The sequence below is a fragment of the Microchirus variegatus genome (genome assembly GCF_963457635.1).
Source record: "Microchirus variegatus genome assembly, chromosome: 3".
NCBI classification, from domain to species: domain Eukaryota; kingdom Metazoa; phylum Chordata; class Actinopteri; order Pleuronectiformes; family Soleidae; genus Microchirus; species Microchirus variegatus.
The window spans coordinates 11066500-11091992 of record NC_139804.1 but is presented as its reverse complement, the minus strand read 5'-3'; the positions used below and the strand labels follow the sequence as shown (position 1 = coordinate 11091992).

Genomic DNA, 25493 nt, shown 5'->3' with positions numbered 1-25493 from the left:
GTAAGGTCTATGAAGGCTATGTATAGAGGCTGAATATGTTCCCGGCACTTTTCTTGCAGCTGACGAGCAACGAACATCATATCTGTAGTGCGTCTATTTGGACGGAATCCACTCTGAGACTCAGGAAGAGTGCTTTCTGACAGGGGGGTGAGTCTGTTGGCCAACACCCGAGCTAACACCTTCCCTATGGTGGAAAGGAGGGAAATACTAAGGTTCCCACAGTCTGCCTTGTCACCCTTCTTAAAGAGGGAGATGGCTTAGGCATCCCTCAGCTGTGCGGGTATTTCCTCTTTTTCCCATATTTTGAGGAGCAGATGTGAGCAAGGAAGACAGGCCCACTTTCTTTCAGGACCTCAGCTTGGATGCCATCAGGCCCTGGAGCTTTATTGTTTTTCATTGCCCTGATAGCGTCCTGCACCTCTTCCAAACTGGATGGTTCTTCCATACTCTCAGTATCACGTTCACTGCAGCCGTCTCTTGATTTCGTGCAGTCAAGACAGCCGCTCCCACATTTCAAGTGTGCCCTTACTGCCAACACTATTGCAAACTTTGAGACAAATGGGAAAGTCAGCGCGTCAGCTAGTTTACTGCAGCGTGTAGAAACTTCCGGTTTTCAAAATATAACGTGGATAATGAATGTATGAAAAGATTAAAAAAAATATATATATATATATATATATATTTTTTTTTTTTTTTAATAAATAAATAAAGAGGTGTGTCTCATTAAGCAAGTGTGATCCTGCACTGATTTTGGGCCAGTAGCTGAAATAACCTGGAAGTTAGTAAAATGCTAATATTTACATTAAAAAAATGTTGTCTGTAGGTCACATGACCTGGAAGCTATTGAGCTAAAATGCAACTATTTACATTAAAACAATTATAAATAATATAGGAAGTACTTAAAATGGAATTAAAAGAGGTGTGCCTTGACTAGGCAGTCTGCCTATTCCTGTCTATTCTTGTGCCAACAAAACTGAGCTCAAGACATCTTTCTGTAATGTTTTTTTGTTTATTGTTGTATTGTTGCGTTTTTTGCTCCGTTTCCTCTGACTGCGTGTGTTGTCAAGTGATAAGGCCATCCATTTGCGCATATTTTGCGCAACGAAACACCCGTGAACGCGTTTCCTAAAACACTTCCTGTAGCAACCAATCAGCGACGACCTCTGGGTTTCCATGGGGCTGTCGACAACAAACTCAGTGAGCGAGTTAAAGATTCATGTTACGACGGAACAAATGTTTTTTATTGTGTCGTACAAATTTGCAAATCGTCGTTTGCTATTGTAAGCACGAACAGTAGTAGGCTTGTAAAGTGTGGGTTTTATTCTGTACGGTCTGGCAAACAAGGTTAGCCGTCGACAGGAAGCTAACTCTGCGTTAGCTCGTTAATCCAGTGGAGAGGGAGAAGAGTCGTCACTGCATCATTTTCCAACATGAGTGAGCAGCTGAAATTCATCGTCGAGCAACTCAACAAAGACCCGTTCAAGAAAAACTTCAACCTCATCACGTTCGACTGTCTGGAGCCGATGCAGCTACTGCAAATTTTAAACGATGTTCTGGCTGAAATAGATCCGAAGGTAAACAAGCTGCTCACTTTTGCTTCACCCACTGCAGTTATGTCAGTGATGCTTATCGAACACGTCTAATATAACAAAAGCAGAATACAAATACATTCACTGGCCACTTTATTAGTTACACCTTTGTTTGTACTGTGCTGAACAGCAGTTGTACCTAATAAAGTGGCATGTGAGTGTATGTGGAACAAGATAGGTGAATACCTTTAACATTTTAAATCATTATTCATTAAAAGAAGAAAAAGTAAAAGGACAAACATTAGAGAAACTTAACAATGTAAAGGGTGGGACATAGCCTACATTCATTCACATAGGGGAAGAGGGTATTGAAGATGTACACATGTATAATACATTTGTTATGTAGTAGGTTTACTAATGCAGTAATAGAATGAATTAATGGAAATATAATTAGATGGAAATGAAATAATACGAATAGACAAATGGTTAAAAAAATGTATTTTAATTATTTAAAAAAGATAATAATAATAAATTATCAAAATACTTGGTGATTAATTTTGCAGTTTTACTTGGGAATACAAAACACTTTGCATATAGGATAGTTAACTGTAGCTGCTATTTAAAGTCACTGTCTTTTGGATTATCACAGCATTTAAGAAAACTGAGACTATGAACAGAATTTACAGATACAAAAGAGTGAGATTATGAATCACTTCAGTTTTTGAAATATAATAGATCATTTTTGCAATATTGTGTTTGAAACATCAGTGTCAATAAACGTAGCAGTAAGAAAGAAAGTAAGGTATGACATGAGTTATTCATGAACAAACGTGTGAAATATGGCATAATTTACTGTTGTCTTCTGTTTAGCAATCTATCGACATAAGAGAAGAAATGCCTGAACAGACGGTGAAGAGAATGTGTGCGCTGCTGGGGATGCTGAAGTACTTACCTCCTGCCAATCTTTCTGACGTGTAAGTAACTGCAGCTGATGCGTCATCCAGGGTTCCCACGTGTCGTTGAAATCCTTGAAAGTTTGTGAATTAGTAGAATAAAAAATATAAAAAAATATTCAAGGCCCTTGAAAGCTTTTGAAAATATTCCTAAATAGACAGAATGTTGTAGCCATTTGATGTAGAAAATAGGGCGATAGGCGGGGAACAGACTGGACAGATCAGTCCTTCACAGGGCCACATTTAGAGACAAACAATCATCCACGCTCTCACTCGCACCTACGGTCAATTTAGAGTGTCCAATTTGCCTAATCCCCATATTGCATGTTTTTGAACTGTGGGAGGAAACCTGAGAACCCAGAGAAAACCCATGCACAGAGGGGGAGAACATGCTAACTCCATGCAGAAAGGACCTTTTGACGACCGGGTCTTGAACCCGGGTCTTCTTGCTGCAACGACAAGAGTATCTTAGTGAAGTTGTTATTTACTATCTCCAAATAAATTTTCATCACACAATGTGTCTTACAGAAGCGCCTTCAGACAGGGTCTGGTGACTGGCAGCAAACCTGTGGTCCACCCGATCCTGCACTGGCTGCTACAGAGGCTTCCTGAACTAAAGAAGAGGGCTTACCTGGCTCGCTTTCTCGTCAGACTGGAGGTGCCGGCCGAGTTTCTGCAGGACGATGTCATCAATGACACCTGCCACCAGGTTTGTCAATATGTTTCAGATACATATAAGCTAATGACCTACAAGTCAGAAGAGTCTTTGTGTTAATATGATGTGTTTACAGTATGAAGAGCTGGTGGAAGCATTTAAGACGTATCACAAGGAGTGTGAACAGCTGAGGACTTCAGGCTTCTCCACAGCAGAAATCAGAAGGGTAATCAAACCAGTCCATAATGTTTACTGTCCATGTTCAATTTCATGACACTGAACTTTCTTTGCATACAATTGCCATACTTTCACATCACAAAATGAACTGCAACTATCTGAATATGTTTTTTAAACATTTCAGTAATTTTTTGAAAATATTTTCTCATTTGACGAAATACATTTGGGTTTTTACACTACTGGTCAGTTTGTCTGACCAGTAATGTAAAAAAAAAAGAAATGTCAACTTGGATGTCAGGAAACTGTGACGGTCTTTTTTTTCTGACACTGGTGTTCTTGTTGTTTTACGGCAGTTGGAATCAGTGATGTTGCATTACTGCATTCTTCTTCTCCTCCCTTGATCTCTTTTTCAAATCAATATGCTCTTCTTTTTCTTCTTCTCCTGTGCTTTTGGGCAGTTGACATCTTTTTATGCTTATTTTTCTTCTTGCATCCATGATATTGCACTACTGCCATCTTCTGGAAACAGAATCAACTCATACACTACACAGGCCATCACATTCTTTTCTTTTCTCCTCTCCTCTTTCTTCTTCTTTTCAAATACTCATCTTTAATGAATATAGTCTTTAAGCACAGTGTGCTTTTGTATTAGCTCAAAAGGTCAACCTGTTTGCTCGATCACGCTACTTGAGGTAGTGTGATAGGATAGGGCAATGGTTAGGGTTCCCAAACTTTTCACAGTCCCACTCTCATCAAATTCCATTTTCACTGGTTCAGTGGTATTTTCATGCCAGTTTCAAAATATCATCAGGCTACTTTGCGTACACCTGGTAGTAGTACCCCAGTTTTGGAATCACCTGGGTAGGGTAAGAAGAGGTGCAGAGGTAGAAGGAATGAAGCGGGGGAAAAAGCGATTGCATAAGAAAATGAGGAAAAGGAAGGAGAGGAAGGCAGTAATGTGTAAAGCTGTGGATGCTAACACATTAGCGGTGAATAGCGGGCCTGCTAAGGTATGTATAGCGGCCAGTCGTCATTAGATTACTTCATTGATGAGTCACTGTAGGCTAAACACGGGAGCTAAGTGATGACACGCACACAAACACATGTAGTTCTCTGTGGCTCTACCACTCTTTTATTATACAGCGCTGCACAATCGACTCCATAATGTTCTCATTGAACTCATGCTAATAACAAAAAAGGGAAATAATACACAGTACACTGAAATACACATTGATGCGGTCAACAAAGATTTCGCTCCACCGTGCTCACCCTATGTCATGACTGACAACCAGCAACCAGTGAACTGGGGACAGCAATCCTTTATCGCCACATACTCCCGGTAGTGACACACCCATCACCAATATACCAATTCCAAGTAGTGTGTACCAATTCCAGCATCAATCAACACAGAATTAATACAAAACCTACATGTATGGCTCCTACAGTACGTAAAGGAAAAGAGAAGAAGGAGGCAGCGGGTCAATTGCTGTGAAACACCAAACTTTTCTTGACATTTATGGACAAAACTGTTTATTTTAATAAAATCATAATCAAAAGGATTACTTGATCGCGAAAATAATAATTGGTAGTTTCAAGAGCAAAACAGTGGGGAACATGGTGCTTCACAATCCAATATTTTCAACTTCTAAAGGCGGTTGGATGGTATAATGTTTCTAGAATTTCAATCATGATGAATTACTAAAACTGTCTCTTTTTTTTCAAAACTTTTTTGATAACAGGACATTAGTGCGATGGAGGAAGAGAAAGATCAACTCATCAAACGAGTGGAGAGGCTGAAGAAGAGGGTAAGCGTGATTGTTCTTGGAGGCCCTTTCTCTCTTGCCATGCTTGGAAGTCTTTAGGATTTACAGAGGAATGAAAACATGATCCCAGACATACATTACAAGCTCCTCTAATAGACCTGACAGGTTGAAAGTCATTCTTAACAAGACTGGGTCATGTGGTAAAGAGGTGTTAATTTATAGGTTCTTATTTACAGGCAATGCCAAGAAGGTGAAACCTGACTCTGTTCGAGATGCTTTGGTATTTCTGCTGACTGTGTTCATATGCACGACACTGGACAACTTATTACCGTGTTTTCCCTCTAGGTGGAGTCAGTGTCCAACCATCAGCGGATGCTGGACCAGGCCAGACAGCTGCGAGTGGAGAGCGAGAGAGAGGAGGCACTGACTCACCAGAAGCAAGAGCAGAAGAACCAAGTAAATGCTTGTGATTAACCATGGTTTATAAACACATTTGTTTTCCTCCTGGGTTTGTTTTACAAAGTTATCACCGACCAGCCAATCTTTATGTCGTGTCTTAGAGGACTGAAAAGAAACAATGTGTTTTCTCACTTTAGTTTATTTGTACTTTTTAAAGGTGACATTTCACTACTGCTGCACACGATTTAGCCTTGTAGCTAATTTGCATCTGTGGTCTGTGGGTGAGAAAATCTAAAAGACATGCAGAGGTTAATTGGACATTCTACATTGCCCAATTGGCTGGCAACCTGTCAGCTGGGATTGGCACAAGCAGCCCCGTGACCCTCATGTGGAGGAAGAAGTGGTATAGAATGGATCATGTTTGATAAAAAGGCAGTAAACAATTTGCCAGCAAATCTTTTAGCTCAGTGTTTCCCAAGCTTTCTACATTGGGACCTACTTTTTAAAGATTATTGTGATATCAATCTGGAAATGTGTGCATGATGTAGTGAATACTTGAATAATTTTCCAAGAGATGTTTGGTAAATTAATTAAAACGTGATAACCCTGATTGGGAATCACTGTTTTAGATGAAATCGATCTGAAAATCTGCATCAAAAAGTTTAGGCCTAAATGTGAAATGTTTTCTAGTTTCAGCTTCTCAGATGAGAGAGTTCGTTGCCCTCTGATATCATTGTGAACTAAAATGGGAACTGAAATGTTGTTTTTGGAATGTTGGAATGTATTCTCAATTAAATAATGTACACATGAATACAATATCATTTATAATGAACCCTACTCGTAAATATTTGAAAGGATTGCAGATTTGATTTCTGGCCTCTTAGAAAGTTATTGATGTTTATTATTATTTTAGTATAGTATTATTTTTTTTTTAACAACATTACCTGTGTTATTAATCTTTTTGTGTGTGTGCAGCTGTTCCAGGCCGAGCAGAGACTGCAAAGATCCCAGCAGCAGTTGAAAGATTTGCAACAGGCGGCAGCAGATGCCAATCCAGAGAGTGAGTACCCTGCCTCTGCAGAATGCAGCTGGATGGGATGTTCAAGGACACATTAGAGATTTGGGAGCTTTCTCAGCTAATATAGGCTTTCCTCTGTTGAGACCCTCTAATTATGTTGATCTTTGAAGTGCTATAATATAGCTTAAAATGTTGAAGTTGTCTGCTCTCCTGTGGTATCACAGGATAGATTTACACATTTACAGCTTCTAAAATGACCTGTACAATGCAGACTACAGTGCAGACGCATTATTAGTCACTTATCACCATTAGTTCCCTTGTGGGCCCAAATAAGTGCTCTGAATGCAGCTGCCCTTCATCAGTACTTGCTGTTTAACAATGAAATCAATCAAAGACCTTTTCAAAGCTGCAACTCTAACTTATAAATACAGTTACAACAAATGTCAATTACATTTAAACCATTATAAAGTGAGTTCACACTACACAGACTAAGCCTATCAGCTCCACATGACTCTTTGTATTTCTCAGTAAAGCAGTGTTTAGATCTCGCGTCATCCGGTGACATTCCAGCACTGCACACAGGAAGTGATTTGTTTTATGTCAACACAGCAGGAGGCAACAGCAAGAGTCATTGCACATTCATACTCTAAACAGGTTAGAGTATGACTGAAAACATTAAAAAAAAAGTTCCCACGAAAGGTTTTAGAAACAAATTCTACCAAAAAACCCAGTCGTTACTGTACACACGTCTGGTCTGATAGTATTGTATGTAACAGCCTGTTTTCTGATGAAGGAATCATTTTGTTCATACAGACCAACCAGAGGCAGAATAATAAAAACAAAATCACCAAAAAGTACACACTACAGCTTTAATATCACTATTATTTTATATAAAACAAACTCAAGCAATCAGTTGATTAACATTCTCAGTCAAATGATGTGTCTTGTTCAGGTTTAATGAAAAGGCTTGAAATGGAGATCAAGATCAACTCCTACATGGTCTCTGAGAAACTGCCCAAAGAACTAGAGGGTATGAGGCGCACGGTGCAGTACCTTCAGAAGGTGGCATCAGAGCCAGCTATGGGTCAGGCTGACCTGCAGGAGATGGAGAACAAGGTCAGAAACAGAATGTGGTGTCTTATCCCTTTTGATATGAAAAAGTTTGATGCGTTCGTCTCTGAGTGTCCCTGTGCTGTCCTCTGGAACAGATTAAAGAAGTTGATTCTCAGATAAACCATCTGATCGAGAAGAGGATGATGAGAAATGACCCCATGGACGACAAGCTGACCCTTTACAGGCAACAGGTATTGACTTAAAAAAACTTCTGTTGGTCACATTTTGTTTAGTCACTCACCAGTTGGTTTTGTTTATGTTGCAGGGAACGGTGCATGTGATGTAGCAGATTATTTATTTGTTCGCTAACAAGGCAGGGATGATAGAGCATAGGTCACTTTTCTTTCCAATCTTCTCATGAAGGAGTGCTTTTTATAGTTTTGAAATAGTTCATCCTGTTATTGTCATCTTTGCAGTGTTTAGTTCCAAGGAAAACCTACAAGTTAAAGCAGTTGTACGTTTTGTTGTATAAAGCCCTTATACACAAGTCATTCTTTGTGTTTTGTCCAGTGCATTTAAATCTTTTTACCTGAAATTTCACTGACAGAATTGTCAAAAAGTAGCATTAGAAGTGATTTGCAGACAGTTTTTAGAATCTACTGCATGGTTATACAAATATTTTGGACACACAATATGTCCTGCTTCACTGAAATGTTTTTTCCTCAGTACTGAGGCATCAAAGAGTGTACACTTTTAAAACTAAGGGTTCCAAAAGGGTCCTTCTACAAGGGCTGGGGTTCTACCTGGCACCATTTGCTTCTGAAAAACCCTTTACCTAAGAAAGAGTTTTTCAAGGGTTGCAGTAAGAACAATTTTGATCCAGAGAACCCTTTAAAAACCCTTTCCTGAATAAAGGGTTTTAAAAAGGTTTTACCTGGAGCCAAAAAGGGTTCTCCTATGAGGACAAGCCGAAAAAACTTATATGGTTCTACTTAGCACTTTTATTTCTAAGAGTGTAGATCTCCTGCATGTAAGTTTAATATTGGGATGTGACTGATTGATGTGACTGATTCCCTCACAGAATCAGTGACTTCTTAAAACCCATTTTTATACACTGACTTTTATTTATTTATTTGATCATTTGATCTTGACCCTTCATGTTTGATTGTTTTTATTGAAAACCTTTATTTTTTTATTCAGTTATTATTTTAAACCTTTAATCCCATTAATTAATTAATATTCTAGTTGTATTCCTTGTTATGCTATATAGATAAAGTTATCATTATGAGAAGTAGTAGTAATAGAAGTAGTAGTTTTATTATTTCTGCTGCTGAAGGAACATGGCGGTGCAAGATGGCAGACTATAAAGCAAGGTGCTTGGCTATATATAAAAGGGATATATATCCATCCAGGGAGTGGATCCCTCACCTGTGGTTTCACACCTTAAATGTGAGAAAGAGAAAGTTATCCTCTTCCTCCTCATTCAGATGAATTGTAAAAGCAGTGCCATGATGTCAGTCCTTGTGTCATGGAGACAGTCAGAGAATATAAAGTGCATTCTGTTTACAAGCTGATATTTCATACCCATTCCCATTGGTCAGCTGCATTCTATCTCCCAAAGGTTAAAGAGTCACATTTGTGTTTCTAATACAAACTGACTCTTGCAGGCTTCCATCATCATTCGCAGGAAGGAGTCAAAGGCAGAGGAGCTTCAGCAAGCGAGGGAGGAACTGGCCACAGCAGAGCGGGAGCTGAAGCAGAGGAGCAGCCATGCACACACCTCAGATGGGGAAGAGGTGATCCGGGGAGATGAGGTACACAGTTCAAAAATATACATTCAATGAATAGCAACTAACTTAGGAGTTCCTCGGAGCTGTGGTGGTATTCTTTTTTTTACATAAACAGTATATGTTGTTGCTCGGTAACCACTAACATCACCTGCAGAGACGCCGGCATTATCTTAGTGCATACGAGCAGATCTGCAAACCTCACAAAACACAAGAGGCTATTTCTGTTCTTATCCAAACACAGGCTCACTGTCTAATGTTACTTTTCCCTTTCCCTGCTCTCCCTCACATTCCCATGCAGAGCCATAAATAGAACACAACAGAGAGAATATCCAGAACAAGGAAGTGGACTGGACAAACTGCCCCAAAGTTAGCTTTTTCCCTAATCTTTAGTGTAATCTGTCTCTTAATTCAAGTCAGCTGCACATATTAAACAGACATGGGGCCTAAAAACCTTTGTCTTTATTTATATCCCATGATAAGGACATACTCCCCCTTTCAGACACATGGCATGGTCCAATGTGAACTGTCACGTTGATGAACCTGACTGAACTACTGGCAAGGAGGGAAAAAAACTGTCAATATTATTACATACACTGGAGGAAATAAGTATGTGATCCCTCACTGATTTTGTAAGATCATCCAACAACAAAGAAATGAACGGTCTATAATTTTAATGGTAGGTTTATTTTAACAGGTAGAGACAGAATATCAAAAAGAAAATCCAGAACATCACACATAAAACTAAAGATTGAATTTATTTTTAAATAAGTGAAATAAGTATTTGACCCCATATCTAAACATTACTTAGTACTTGGTGGAGAAACCCTTGTTGGCAAGTACAGAGGTCAGACGTTTCTTGTAGTTCATCACCAGGTTTATACACATCTCAGCAGGAATTTTGGACCACTCCTCTTTGCAGATCCTCTCCAAATCCTTAAGGTTTCGATGCTGTCGCTTGGCAACTCAAAGCTTCAGCTTTCTCACCCGATCCTTTCAGGTCCGGAGACTGGCTATGCCACTCCATGGTCTTAAGCCACTCCTTCATTGCCTTGGCTGTATGTTTTGGGTCATTGTTGTGCTGGAAGACCCATACATGTTAAGTTTCCTGGCTGAGAGAAAGCATTGGTCGACCAGGATTTCATGATACAAGGCCCTATCCATCTTTCCCTCAATGTGGTGAAGTTGACCTGTCCCCTTAGCAGAGAGACACCCCCAAAGCATAATGCTTCCACCGCCATGCTTGACAGTGGGGATGGTGTTCCTGGGATCATAGTCTGAATTCCTCTTCATCCAAACACGGCGAGTTGAATTGGTTCCAAAGAGCTCGATTTTGTTCTGATCTGACCACATCACCTTCTCCCAATCATTCAGATGTTCAATGTCAAACTTCAAACGGGCCTGTACATGTGCCTTCTTGAGCAGGGGGACCTTACAGGAGCTGCTGGATTTTAATCCATTACGGCGTAGTGTGTTACCAATGGTTTTCTTTGTGACTGTCGTCCCAGCTGCCTTGAGATCATTAAGAAGCTCCTCCTGTGTAGTTCTCGGCTGATCCCTCACTTTTCTCATGATCATTGATACCCCCACAAGATGAATTATTGCGACGGAGATTGACAGTCATTTTATGTTTCTTCTATATTCTAATATAGCACCAACAGTTGTCTCCTCACCCAGCTTCTTGCCAATGGTCTTGTAGCCCATTCTGGCCTTGTGCAGGTCTAAAATCTTGTCCCTGATGTCCTTAGAAAGTTATTTGGTCTTGTACATGATGGAGAGATCTGCAAAGAGGAGAGGTCCAAAATTCCACTCTGACCTCTGTACTTGCCAACAAGGGTTTCTCCACCAAGTACTAAGTAATGTTTTGATAGGGGGTCAAATACTTATTTCACTCAATGAATTGCAAAATAATTCAAATATTTTGTCTTATGTGATTTTCTTTTTGATATTCTGTCTCTACCTGTTAAAATAAACCTACCATTAAAATTATAGACTGTTAATTTCTTTGTTATTGGATGATCTTACAAAATCAATGAGGGATCAAATACTTATTTCCTCCACTGTATAAGATACAATCCTTTGGGCAATCGCTTCTTTTTCCTATGCGTGCACTACATAACGAGAGGTCTGAGAGTCAAAGTATGATTAATTTTATATGGCATTAAAAAAATAAAAATAAAATAAAAAAAACTGCAGAGCCATGCCAACTGTGACGGACTAAATTTCACAAATGCAATCCTCTTTTAAAAATTTGGAGTACATTTTGCTTAGGTGGGTTCTTATAGTTGGTGAAAATGAAAAAGAGTAATTATTTCATCAGATTGCCTAGATTGTACTGAAAAAAAATTATAAAGATATTCTATACTGCACGTTCTTATATCCCCTGTATATATGATTTAACATAGTAATGGGGGAAAAAATCAGCCTAAATGCTCTGTGTTCAAAGGGTTAAAGAAAACACAACTCCTTACAGAAGCACAAACAAGTTCATAATGATATACAGTATCTAAAAAACACTCACATATTGGATATGTACATCATAAGTACACAATGCATGTAAAGATAATAATATCGTTTCGCTAGATTTTATTAAATTGGAACACATTTGTTGCCCCCGTCTTCAGTTTTTGTGCGAAGCTAACCACCACGTGTTATATTTAGCTTTTACTGTAAGTTCTGATCGGATTCATTCATTAATCGTCTGCCGCTTTATCCTCCACATGAGGGTCGCTGGGGGCCATCACAGGGCAAACATATAGAGACGAACAACCATTCGCTCTCACGCCTACGGTGGAGTGTTCAGTTCACCTCTGCATTTTTGGACTGAGGGAGGATCATCTGACTCATGAACAACTGAATATCCCCACACACTGCTATTCCTGCACAAAATGCTGCAATGTACAAGTGATTTCAGTAGAGTTGTATAGTAACAGAAACAGAACACCAGTTTTCACTAACTCAGGTGTGAAATATCCATAAGGAACTTGTTTCCAACTTAAGGAAAACAATCATCTGACTAAGTAGGAAGAAGCAACAACATCTCCATTGTTACAGGGTGGTGACAGCAGTACCACTAATGTAAGACAGACACTTAAGTGTATTTCTACTACTGACTACTGTATATTCTACAATAATGACACCACTTTATCACAATTAATTGTGGCTGACTGATTCGAGGAGAGGGACGTGTTTGTATAGACAAAGAGGGCCCTTGAGACGGACCATGAAGGAGTGAACGTTTTGTCAAGCGCAGCTTATCAAAAGTCCGTCATTAGTTTTGAGATGATCACTGTATCAGAGGTATTTTCCATTCTGCAGGTTATATGTCATCACATGCCACCCACCAACTGCAGGGTCCCTCTGAGAGCGATGACTGCATCTGCTCGTCATTGGTTGGCCCGTAATATTAAACCACTTTGTCAGCCAGCCTCACCGCGCTGGATAAATTTACCCTTACATCAGACAAGACTCCATCGTGAATCAGAATGGCGGCACTTACTTGCTTTATGCTTTTATCATAACTGGGTAAAGTGCAATACTTTGCTGTTGCTCCATTCATGCGTCTGCTCCTACTGCATGCCCGTGTGTGTGTCGGTGTCCATGTACTGCATGTCTGAGACAGGTGTGTTGTGGCTGAGCTGCTGTCCACTTTGGCCACATGCTTTGGGGACACAAAGCCGGGGACACTGTGTAGTATTATTCTGCTGCGCTAATTCCTCTCTCAGCCTTGTCTGCCCTTGATGTCCCAAAATACACAAAGAATAAATGTACACACACACATATACACACACATCAAGCCTCCTGGATCCCCAAAGGATATGAAGCACATTCTATGATTTCTGGGGCTGTTCTCCTGTGTCCATGTTCATTTATAGCTGCTCTTCATTGTGGAGACGTTTCATTGTGTCCCAGCAGACAGTCAGGGCAGGGAGTGACCCAACATCCACTTAAAGTACTTATTCTGATGAAGCTGCTTGCTCTACATTGCTGGCCATGAACCTGAAAGGATCGGGTGACAATGTCAGATCATAGCGTGGCCCTCCAGCCCCTCAGCTGGAGTCACTGTTGCATTCTAATCCTTCCTCTCCCCTGGCTCAACCCTTTGTCTTCTCTCGTGGCCTTTCATAAGTATCTCAGCTGTGCCGGACACCACATCAACAAGTATAAACCACGTTTATGCTTCTATTTCATTTCAATTTCCAAGAAAGACAGCTACATTTTTTGTGCTTGTAGTAGCCACAAGAACATTGGATTCCCTTAATGGAAAAATATGTTCTTATTTTGGTCTCTGTGGTTGATATTACACTATATCACATTATAATACAATAAATTTTTGTTATATGTGACACTTGCAGAACTTCACCCTCTGTTGGGGTCACCACAACAGATCACAGCATATTTAATTTAACAGAGGGATATTTTTACACCCTTCCTGAATCAATACTCCCATTTTTTGGGTACCTTGGGTTCTCTGGATCAAAATGTTTTTTACTGGAACCATTAGTGTTACCAAGAACCCTCAGAAGCAAACAGTTCCAGGTAGAACCTCAGCCCTTGTAAAAGAACCCTTTTGGAACCCTTATTTCTAAGAGTGTACAATAGCCCTTGGCCTGTCAGAATTCAACCTGGCCACCTTCCATTTACAAGCTAAGTTCCCTTTCCACTAGGCCAGGGGCTGCACACACTTGCAGAATGTAGTGCTGTATAAACATGACATAATTTATCAGTATATATATGAATATGTTGTATAAATAGTATGAATAGATGGATAGATGTTTTTATTGAATCCCCAAACTGTGAATTTGAGGCTAGAATTCAGAAGTTCTCTCCTCTTTGTATTTGTTTCGTCTACTGAAAATGAACCAAATGAAACAAATATCGTCTTGATATTTTTATATCTATACGTTAATTAACCCAGGTCTGTCCGTACATACTGAACATAGTTAAAGGTGCATTATGTAATAAATGTAAAGCAACAGGCTATAAAATCCTCCTAATATGTCACAGAGACTCAGAAATAATGTTCATATAACAAACTGAACCCACCAACAACAACAGTACAGCCAAACTATTCGCATTCAAAACAATATTTTGCAGACCGCAAATCATGTTTATGTTTTGAAATCATGTTTTGGCATGTGGCGCCACCTACCGCCATCTACCAGTCATTGTAGTCAGTAGAGTCTCAGCTGCCGAGCAACCACGGGTTGCCAGTTACATCTGAGCTACAATGGCGGAGAACCTAAAAGGCCTCCAGTATTTTGAATTTGAGTGTAGTTAACGTTTTTGCCACATTCTTACATATGGTGCCTTTAAAAAGGAAACAAGAAAAAGGTATGTATGAAGTGATTACACCAAGCGGCACCAAGAAATTGCATGTCGTGCTGAAACTGTAGAAAACACATTTCCACTCATCTGTTTGTAGCATCATTCTTTCTTAGCATCTTTCAGCTTGTCATTTTGGTTTGAAGACATGTTTGAAGGCCTTTAGCTCTTTATGGTTGAGCTGCTGTCTTTTGCCCTTTTCTGTCCTGATATCAGATGGAAAAAGTTAAGGACAAGCTGGTGAACTTTGAGAAGTAGTATTTATTTAGCAGTTAAAGAGCCAGACGTTTCAACCAGATGAGCATAAAGATGAGATTAGACTAAACTAGAGTATCTTAAAAAAACTAATATTGGATTCACATTTGTCAACTGGCCAAAAGCAAAAGTCCAAACAAATGCTAATGTTTGCTCCATAACTCCTCAATGTCTAAATAAGCATCGGTTTGTTAACCAGCCACATGACCTCACTGTTGTACTGTATGTGAGTGTTGAGCCAACATATGCCCTCAACATCAGGTTTAAACACTTTTTAAGTGTTGGTTTGCTGATGTAAAGAAGGCACCAAACTGCACTGTTTACATTTTTCACCCCTGCTCTACATCAAGTTGAAGGTCATTTTAGGTTGTTTTCTTTGTTTTCCCCCAAAGCTGAAACGTCTGGTGGTGAAACTTCGGAGCAAGGGAACTGTGTACAAGAAGAAACGGCAGGAAATTGCTGAGATGAAAGCGGAGTATGGAGTCCTGCAGCGAACAGAGGAGATACTCAAGCAGAGGCATGAGGCCATTCAACAGAAACTGGTAACTAGTGGGACATTTTTTTGAATTGAATTGGAAAAAAAAAGAAGAAAGAATTCCTTTATTAATCTTTAATACCGGTCATTTGCAGTTCACATACAACTACAAGAAGAGAATAAGTTTTCTTCTTGGATTATGGAACATCTGAGTGTCCGCATTAACAGAATCTTCAGTAATCATAATTTTCAAAATCCCAAATTGTATCTGAAGCACAGAAATCCTCTGCTTTTCAATGTCCTCTCTGCCTTGTAGCATCCATTCTATCTCCCCTACACCAGCACCAGCACCCCTCCTCCCCTGCACTTGGACTGCCATTTCAAATGTGCTTTTTTTCACTTGATCTAACCATTCACACAGTTTGTGTTAACAATGAAGTGGTAGGAGCTTCCTGGAAATAGCTTGACACCTCTGTGCGGTCCCAGCACCTGACGCGTTGATAGGCAGTCTGACGCAGGCAGAGCTGCTATTTATGAAGGCTGCATCTGCCTCTCCTCTTCTGTCTGCATCCCACATGACGATTTGCTAGAGCAGGGAAGGTTTTTCTGCTGGTCACATGTCCAGTTGGCGACGTGGCTTCCCATTACAGTTGTGCTGCTGTGATAACGTTGCTTTTATTCTTACACATGAAAAGCTTTTTAGTCAACAATATCTAAATAATAGGTTTTTACAATGTTAAACAGCTTTTTACATCTGGAAACTAAAGTTTGTTGACCCTTTTCTTCTCCTGTACCAAAGTCCATAGAGAAAATCAGCGATTTTACATCAGTTGTTTATCCACTGCTACCTCCATCAATCCAATCAAGTCTTTAATCTTGTGACTTAACAGTTTGAAATAATTTATTTGAATTTACAAGTAACACAGATTTACAAAATGAGGCATTAGTAGACCAGCAGCTACTGTGTCCCTGTGGGCTAAAAACATCTGAATGACTTTGGTGCAGGAAGAATGACCAGTATAGAAACTTGATGGTCTGTGGTGAGATAGAGCAGCAAATATATTGTAGACTTTTTAAATTATATGTGATTTGAATTTGTTACTAATAATAATGTAATAATTCACAGATACATTACTTTGTGTGTGTTTTGTTTTGTTCAGCAAAAGGTGGAAGCTGAGAAAGGAATCTCTGGCTACAGTAACACTCAGGAGGAACTGGAGAGAGTGTCTGCCATCAAGAGCGAGCTCGACGAAAAGAAGGGCCGCACTCTGGACGACATGTCTGAGATGGTGACTATAGAGCGACGTCTTGGGTAGAAAGTCTGCTTTGTTTCACAGCAGACAATTTTGACATGTCATTGTGGAAAAAGAAACAGAGTTGTAAATGGTAAAATAAATAATGTCTCTGTTGGTGTCCCAAGGTGTTTGCTGGCTCACTGTCAAGACTTAATGGGACATTTTGACAGGCCATAGTAGGAAAATCACAGGTGGAAATAATTAAATGGATGATGGCTGAGTTCCATTTAGCTTCCTCAGTTGCGGGATGCATGTTGGCTCACTGTCACACTTTCCTGACTTACATAACAGAGCCATTGTCAGATTGTCTGCTGTGAAAATTGCCTGTGGTGACTTTGTGCAAAACATACCATTACATAAGCATGGGCTGGTATGAGGTTTTGGCAGTAATATTACCTTAAAGGCAAAAATATCATGGTTTCATGGTATAGCGGTATTGGAATGTGTCACGTGTCACTACTGCTGCTGCTGCTATTGCTACTACAAAGAAAATAATGTAACAGGGATGCTGGCATTTCAGGTATTTCAACATTGGTACACACATACGTAAAGAAAGAAAGGAAGAGGTTGTCTTTACATTGTATGGGTGCACACAAACTCACTCTGACTCACTTGTGCTCTCTCTCAGTACAACACAGTTGCATAAACAGCAGAAAGCCAGCAGATAGGATTTTGAACAAATATATATCATCTTTAGTTTTACTGTAGCTCTAATTTACCACCGCTAAGTATATGTCCATGTACCTTTATCAAAGTAAACATGCAACATTATCCAAGCATTCCTCATCCCTTCAGGTATGTTCACCACCCTGTCATTTTAATGCAGTTATGTATTATTATTCTATTGGTCAGTTTTGTAGCAGGTACACTTGAGAAAATGCTTACAACTTCACACTGAAGCTTGGATTGGCTCTGTATTTACTGTGGCCTGTGCTTGCTAAAGTACCAAATGACACTTTTACCTCTAGATATAGACACTGAGAACAGTATGTCCACAGAGCTAACAGAGCTCTCATTGACTTCCATTCATTTGGACAGCCTGAGATTTTTCCATAATCTTAACCATAACTAGTTAATGCCTAACCCTAACCTTAACATAACGACAATTCAAATATTAGCCCTAAACTTACTCTGAAATGAGGTTCTGCCTCATTAAGACCAGGTTTTGGTCTCTGTGAGGACTACTGGTCCTGACAAGGGCAGTGTTCATGTTAGGTCCTAAAAATACAGTACAAGTACAAAAGTACACACACACACGCACCCACGCACGCACACACACACACACACACACACGCACGCACACACACACATACAGAGCGTTCCCTAGAAATTAGGTTCTACTTTATTAGGACCAAGTTTCAGTCTCCATGAGGGATACTTTCCTGAAATAAATAATTGTTTTTACCAGACAAAGTTTTAAAGATGAAACAAAACATTAACACATACACACAAACACAAACACAAACACAGTGTGAACTCAATATGAGCCTCTGTGTCATGGTTGGTAAAATATTTGATGTGTTTCCTTTGAATTTACATTATTTATTTACATTTTTTTGTATTGTCTTTTACAGGTGAAGAAATTAAACTCTATGATAGTGGACAAGAAGTCGGCTCTCGCTCCAATTATAAAAGAACTGAGGGCAATGAGACAACAGTGTCAGGTGAGGAACACACGCATCACCTCACTTCCAACACAAGTGATACCACTGCATGATTCCCAAGAATCCTCACACAATAACAATAGTTTTTGAAGAAAACTGGCTTCCTATTTAAATGACTGGACACCGACTCAAATGAAAATCCTATTTAAATGACCATATTTGACTGAGGACATTCAAATGACATGAAAAACAGTATTGTCTCCCTTCTCGCTCTCAACCCACACAGGGTACACAGGATGCCTGACGGTCTTCTTCATACCCTGGTTGTACTGGTTGATACATTGATTATAATTGAGTTACTGTTGCCTTTTTTTGCTGTCTTGAACCAGCCTGGCCATTCTCCTCTAATTACTAGATTCACATGAGTTAATATTATAAATACAAATGTATTAAAATATACATGGAAAACCAGAACATCTACAAAAACAGCTTCTACAGGTTAAGTATCAAGTATTTATTTAGTGTGAGCTTCCCATAAAATAACACCACCTGGAGGGCATTAATGCTACTGGTAAAACCTGTGTTTGTGCTACTGTTTCATGTTGACAATTATCTGCTATGAAAAGAGTGTATTCAAGACATGCTTGAGCCTTACATACACATGTTTGCTAATATATAAGACCAACTTTCATCATTCCAGGTTTGACAGACATAAAAACAGCTCAGCTGACTTTCGTACAGTATTGTACATTCTTTCCTGTGAGGCTACAAGCTATTGAGTGTGAACTTGCACAGTGCTTATGTTTTCTACTGGACTGAGTCCATTAAGAGTAATTTACATAGTCCATAAATAAAAATGCATGATGGGAAAGCCCCCCACATCGCTGAGCTAAAGCAGAGGATTACATTTTCCTACACGTGTTCCCAGAACGACTCTTACTGGGTAATGTCTGCTAATGAAGAGCTGCAACAGGAAGACATAAATAGACTTTGTAAGAGCCTGTTGTGGGTTAAACTGCTCAAAAACCAGCTGTATCTATCTGTGTACAGCTTACAGTGATGTGAAACAGTGCTTTAAATATGAGGAAGATGTGTATTCTTCATATTTGTCTCAGTTCTCAGTATCGGGAATCATTTGTCTGTCAGTCCCTGAGTATGACAGTGATGATTCTGATTTTAACAGGAGCTAAACCAGGAATATGAAGACAAGAAGGTGCAGTATGAAAGTTGTGCTGCTGGTCTGGAGAGCAACAGATCTAAATTGGAGCAGGTATTGATTGTGTCCTGCATTACTTTGAATAAAGTCAAAAATGTAATATGTTTACCCTGTATTTTATTATAGCAGCGTATTGTACAGCTACATTCTCCACATGTTTTTTTTTTCAGGAGGTGAAGGCAATGAGGGAGGAGACGTCACAAGAGGAAAACAAATACCATCGTCTTAACACCATGTCAGAGGCATGTATTTTAAAGCTGAAAAACAAGTAACTAGACACAGAGGTCTGTGGTGAAACTAGAAGCTGCTTGATGTCATTACATCACAGTTTTTTGGGTTTATTTTTAAATCTAGCAGCAGTCTCCTGACACGTTATGGGAGCAGTCTCCACCACCCGAGACGCAGCACAACCCTTAAGTTGATCAGACCCTCAACCTACTCTTCCTCTTTCCACAGGCGCATCCTTCATATGTCAACAGCGAGGTTACAGGACTCGTATCTGCTGCCGTGTTTCTGTCTTTCACCTCATTTAGGAAACTATTCTACTGCTGCTTCAGCACCCTCTTTGAACATAGTCCACCTCCTCAGCTGACATCAACTTATCTGCTGCATTTTTACAGCATTTCTTAACACTAATCAATTTGTATTAATTTACATAATTATGATTTCCTTTTATCAAGTGACTGTTTTTCCTGTCACTTGCGCAGACACACACATTGATAACAGACACATCTGCGCAGTTGAGTTCGTTAAAAACATAATTTCGTTGTAGCAAGCAGACATTACATGATATAGAAATTGAATTAGTGTTCTGGTTGCCATTTTGAAGCTGCAACCAAGTTCATAGACCTGCAAACAGGCTCCTACTGGACAATCCGAGCTGTCAGTCACACTGGTATTCACTCATATATGCCATCATTTACAAAATGATAATCTTCTATTGAAGAAGAACTAGAAATGTAGACCATTAACTCCTGAGGACAATGTTTACTAATGTTATAAATCAAGTGAGAAGTAGAAACCATTGGAACCGACGGAGTCACCCCCTGGTGGTTAACCACCACTGCGTCATAATTCCTGGGCTTAACTTTTTAAACTATAAATAGACTACGTCCATTTTTGTTCACTTATTTGCTTGTGAGGCCAGATGTAATCACACGTGGTCATAGGAGACACATTTCAATGTGAACAGTCGTATTTAATGCTGTCCACTGAAGATCAGATCTCTGTGAATGGAGCCGATAAACCTGATTCCTCATTGTCTGTCCTCCACAGACCATTGAGATGCAAATACAGAGGGCGGCTGAAGAGATGAAAGCCTATGTGTCCTCTGATCCACAGGAGAGGAAGAAGACCATCAGGTGAGCACATACACTGGGCCACATCGACCACCTGCTCGCAACATGAGCAGCTCTTTTTCTTTACTTTTTTCTTACCACAGGAAGCCCATGCTAGAACAGTCTTCCCCAGTTAAGCTGCTGCCATTTAATTCTTGCATACAAACAGCGAGATTCTTGAGGAATTTATTACCTAATCTTGTGTTGTTGTAGATGTTTTGATACGCAGCTGCTTTATTTAAACACAGCGGGTGAGATTGACATGTCAGGCTGCGATCATGCCTTGTGTTTGATTTATGATCTTCTGCTTCATTCACAGGGAGGTGTACATGAAGAACATTTCAGAGCAGGAGTTACTTGGCAAGGTGAATACAATGTGCCCATGAGGTGACCTAGCAGATGCCATGGAAATACTCTGACAAGTACATGGTCTAAGGACAGACAGGACAGAGAAGGGTTACAGAATTATATTATTATTATTATTATTATTATTATTATTATTAATAATAATAATAATAATAATAATAATAATAATAATAATAATAATAATAATGAGTGCTTATTGCCTTTTGGTTTCACATATTTTTTAATTGGTTTTGAATTTGGTATGTCACTTTTTCAGAATGGGATGGGTTATTTTCCCCCCTATCCTTTAATCTATAAACCAGCATAACATAAACAATAATGATTCATTTCAAAATGGTAAAAATGGTAAAAAACAAAAAAAAGGTAAAAATATGTATCTTAATTTTTATGTGACATGGACATAACAAAACAACATACAATGTGTGTTTATAGCTGTATTGTTGTGCAGGAGGCTTTTTTATTTAAGGGTCCAGATTTTAATATTTGGGGGTTTATTTGAAGAAATAAAATCCATTTAGTTTTCACAGCCTTAGATTAAAGCTGCTTTTCCACTACATGGTCCCGCCACCCCTCTCTTTGGCAGGGCATGGATCAACTCTACACGGTTTGATTGGTTTTACATTACAATACCTCCTCAACGTGGAGGTCATCTACCTCCATCTTGTCCCTTCCCTTGTGTTTTCACCAACTGTGACAGTTACACCAACTGTCCTCATGTCCTCAACATCCATGAACCTTCTCTGTGGTCTTCCTCTTTTCCTCCTGCCAGGCAGCTCCATCTTCAACATCCTTGTCATTCCCAACGAACATCTCAGGTTCTTGAGCTCTGTCACCTCCTGTCTTATAGACAGTGCTGCTGTGTCTCCGAGCCATTCATCATAGCAGGCCTCACTACCATCTTGTAGAGCTTTCACTTTTTGCTTCTGTCACACATCACCCCAAACACTCCATCCTGTCTATACTCTCTTCTTCACCTCTCTGACCAGACTCATGTTGTTTTTGTGGTTGTTTTTTGAGAAACCGTTCTCTTTCGGCGTACTGACTCGTCTTTTCCCCTCTGTGGACTTCAGAAGTTACGTGAGAAGCAGAAGATGGTGCGGGAGAGCCATGGAGACAACATGGAGCAGATGAAGATGTGGCGGGACCTGGAGCAGCTGATGGAGTGCAAGAGGCAGTGTTTTATACGAGCTCAGAACCAGGCATCTATTGGTCAAGTCATCCAGAAGGGAGGAGAGGATAGGCTGGTGTTGTAAGGATGTGTCACTGCACGGTCAACTACAGGTCACCTACAGTGCATTTACTACAAAGAGTTCTTCTGTAACATCTCTGAAAACATTAACATTAAAGGGTTGTTGCATGTAAACTGTTGGAGGACATTAAAGAACATACAGTATACTGTAGACAACCGGTTCAATGGATGGATTCCATTTTCTGCTCCATTTTGTTCGCTACAATGACTTTTGCTTGATAGTTTATCTTGTGTTACCGTAACTTCTGCTGATAACAAGGTTGAATCCACAAACCTGAGACAAACTCCATGTACGAGGAGGTGTTGCAGGACAACGGTTTTCACTTTCTCTGGCCCTCTGGAGACACATCTTTAAGAATACACTTCCAATCAAAGTGTCCAAAGATAACATACAAAGTGGAGCACTTAGGATTTGACCCCAGTCAACTATTTTTATCAACCACAGCCACAGCCTCGGACAGAATGTCTTGCCAGTTTTGGAATGCAGTGGGACCAACATTGCTTTGGACGTTGTACATGTAGATAAAACGGTCATCTTATTTCTGCTATTTTATATCACACTTATTTTCTCAAGTAGATCCATATTATAGCAACATAGGCTTTGACATTCAAGACGTTCATAGTTAGATGTTCTGGTTTTCTATGTGTTATTTAATAAATGTATTTTCTATTCATTGACTCATGCCTCTTAAATAGTCATACTCATCGACCACTATATTAGGCACATCTGTTCCATTTACTAACTCAAGTATCTAGTAAGCCAATCACATGGCAGCAGTTAGGCATTTAGATATGGTCACTCATGGACCTGCTGAAGTTTAAATAGTGATTCAAAAAGGCAAAGAAATGTGATGTTAAGCTTTGGTGGATAAGATTTAGATGGGATTGAAGATAAAATAACTAACTCTGTTGGTTTTGAACTGTCCAATCATCTCATGATGTATGAATTGTTGTTTTTCATTAACCTAGAAAGAGTCTTTTATATTTATATATAAATGGTGGCCTCCATGACCATGTTTTCACAGTAGCCCACAATGGACAAACTAAACACGTTTTGAGTCCTGATGCTAACTGAAGGCTACATAAGTTCTCTAACACAGGGATGTTCAACTGCAACTTCCAATAAATGTTACATACGGTACCTTTTAGTGACATTGAACATCTAAACTTCTAATCTCCTGGGATAGTTGTGCGCAACCAAGTCTAGTGTTTACAGAGAATGTCAGAAAAACTAAAAATATCCAGTGAGCGGCAGTTCTCTGGACTTGTTGATGTCAAACCTTGAAGCAGATGGGCTTTAGCAGCAGAAGAGCACTCTTGTCACTTTATTTGGTGTCCCCTATACCTAATGAAGTGGTGAATGAGCGTTCATTGCAACAGTCTGTACTTTAAATGTTTTGTGATTTGCCCATTAATTTTGATCCAGATGTATTAACCCATTTCAATTAAATATATATATAGGACATACAGTGAATACTACTAGGATAAAGAAAGCACAATTCATAGCAGTGAGTTGTATGTTCACTCTGTTCTATGGATGCAGAATGGTTTAGTGGTAAGGCTTAGTCTAAATCAATATTTAGTGGAATCAGTTGTATTCACTTTTCTGATTAAGTGAAAACTCTGGCCCACACTTGCTACAGTTTCCCTGTGTTGTTCCCAACAAATGTGTTTGTGTATGTTTGAGGGTCCCACCATCACTCCCACAGAAACCTAATCTGCTGTTGACAGCCAAATGTGTGGCTCTTGTGCCAGATGGATCAAGTGTGCATTGTAAAAGGCAGCTTGGTGTCCAACTGGGCACTGCCAGGATATTATTGTTACAGCATTTTCTGCTTCTTGGGACCCTATGAAGATGTGTTAACAGATGATACGTGCCAGTCCTGCAAAACAGCTGACAGTGATGCTTAAAAACACAACGTGGGGTGGGTGATTGACCTGGTGTCCTCACACATCTATAGCAAAGGGGGTGTCTTTACCGTTGCAATGCAGATGTGGGTATAATCTTGAGCTAAAAAGAGCTTTTGCTGGTGTGAATCTCTTCTTGTGTAGCTGTCTGTGATTTGCCCGACACGTTCATATGTGGCACATTCTCAACCCTATAGAACCATTCCAGCCATTCTGACGTGTTTCAGCAGGAAAGACATAGGTGTTACTGACAACATTAGCTATGGCTCTGTTCAGTTCATGCAAGTCAGGACAGTGTGACGGCAAACCTGCATGCATCCACAGTGATGTTCACACTGTGAGCTTGTGTGCTTTAAGTAATGGCCCATAAGATGTGAGACTTCTCAAGTCAAACGCCCGGTTGTCTCAGGGACTTGTGTGAAATAGTAAATAAAAAGCAAAACAAATTTTATGTATGTATATATATATATATATATATATATATATATATATATATATATATAGTGTATTCAGTATTTACACCAATAATGTCTTGCTCTGGGAGAAACCTGAGAGAGTCTAAGTGGCAGTCCAACAAAAAACATCTGGGTCACTCTGTTATTGAAAAACACTGCTTGAAAATGCTTTATTAATTCCTGGATATATTTAAACTTATAAACGAATGTGTTTTGACTCAGTGGTTTTCATTAGGGCAGCTCTATATAATAATCTCGATATTTACACACACACACACACACACACACACACACACACACACACACACACACACACACACACACACACACACACACATATTTATTTATTTTATACTGCTATGCAGAAGCACATGCTTTAAGCAGCATTATGTGTTGTTAGACTTCCTGTTTTCATGTCTCCATGGTTTGACAGCGCGCTCGTCCAATCACTTTAGTCTTGACATGCGGCGCAGTGGCGATAGGGGGCAGCAGTGAGGCACTTTGATAAAAGCCAGACTGTCAACGAGGTGTGGGGCCACAGGGATCTGCGCCACGGTGAGGCACGGCAAGAAACGGCACGGTTACGGTAGCAGCCGAGGAGAGGGACTGGAGCGGGTTAATGCGGTCTTTTAACATAGGACACTGCCGCACACACTTTCCCAGCATTTCCGGAG

The 25493-nt window shown here is 39.7% G+C and overlaps 1 protein-coding gene across 1 annotated transcript; it reads left to right on the top strand.

The window, feature by feature from the left end:
• Positions 1 to 1430: 1430 nt before the first annotated feature.
• ift81 (intraflagellar transport 81 homolog) lies at positions 1431 to 22460 on the top strand (the record flags this gene model as incomplete). The annotated part of the gene is made up of 18 exons (XM_083887349.1): positions 1431 to 1574; positions 2400 to 2503; positions 3011 to 3191; positions 3274 to 3363; positions 5054 to 5119; positions 5423 to 5533; positions 6452 to 6536; positions 7447 to 7610; positions 7703 to 7798; positions 9215 to 9361; positions 15307 to 15456; positions 16550 to 16678; positions 18259 to 18348; positions 19472 to 19558; positions 19675 to 19746; positions 20780 to 20865; positions 21161 to 21206; positions 22278 to 22460. 18 exons carry the CDS (start codon positions 1431 to 1433, stop codon positions 22458 to 22460), a joined length of 2031 nt encoding a protein of 676 aa, XP_083743475.1.
• Between the last annotated feature and the right edge of the window lie 3033 nt (positions 22461 to 25493).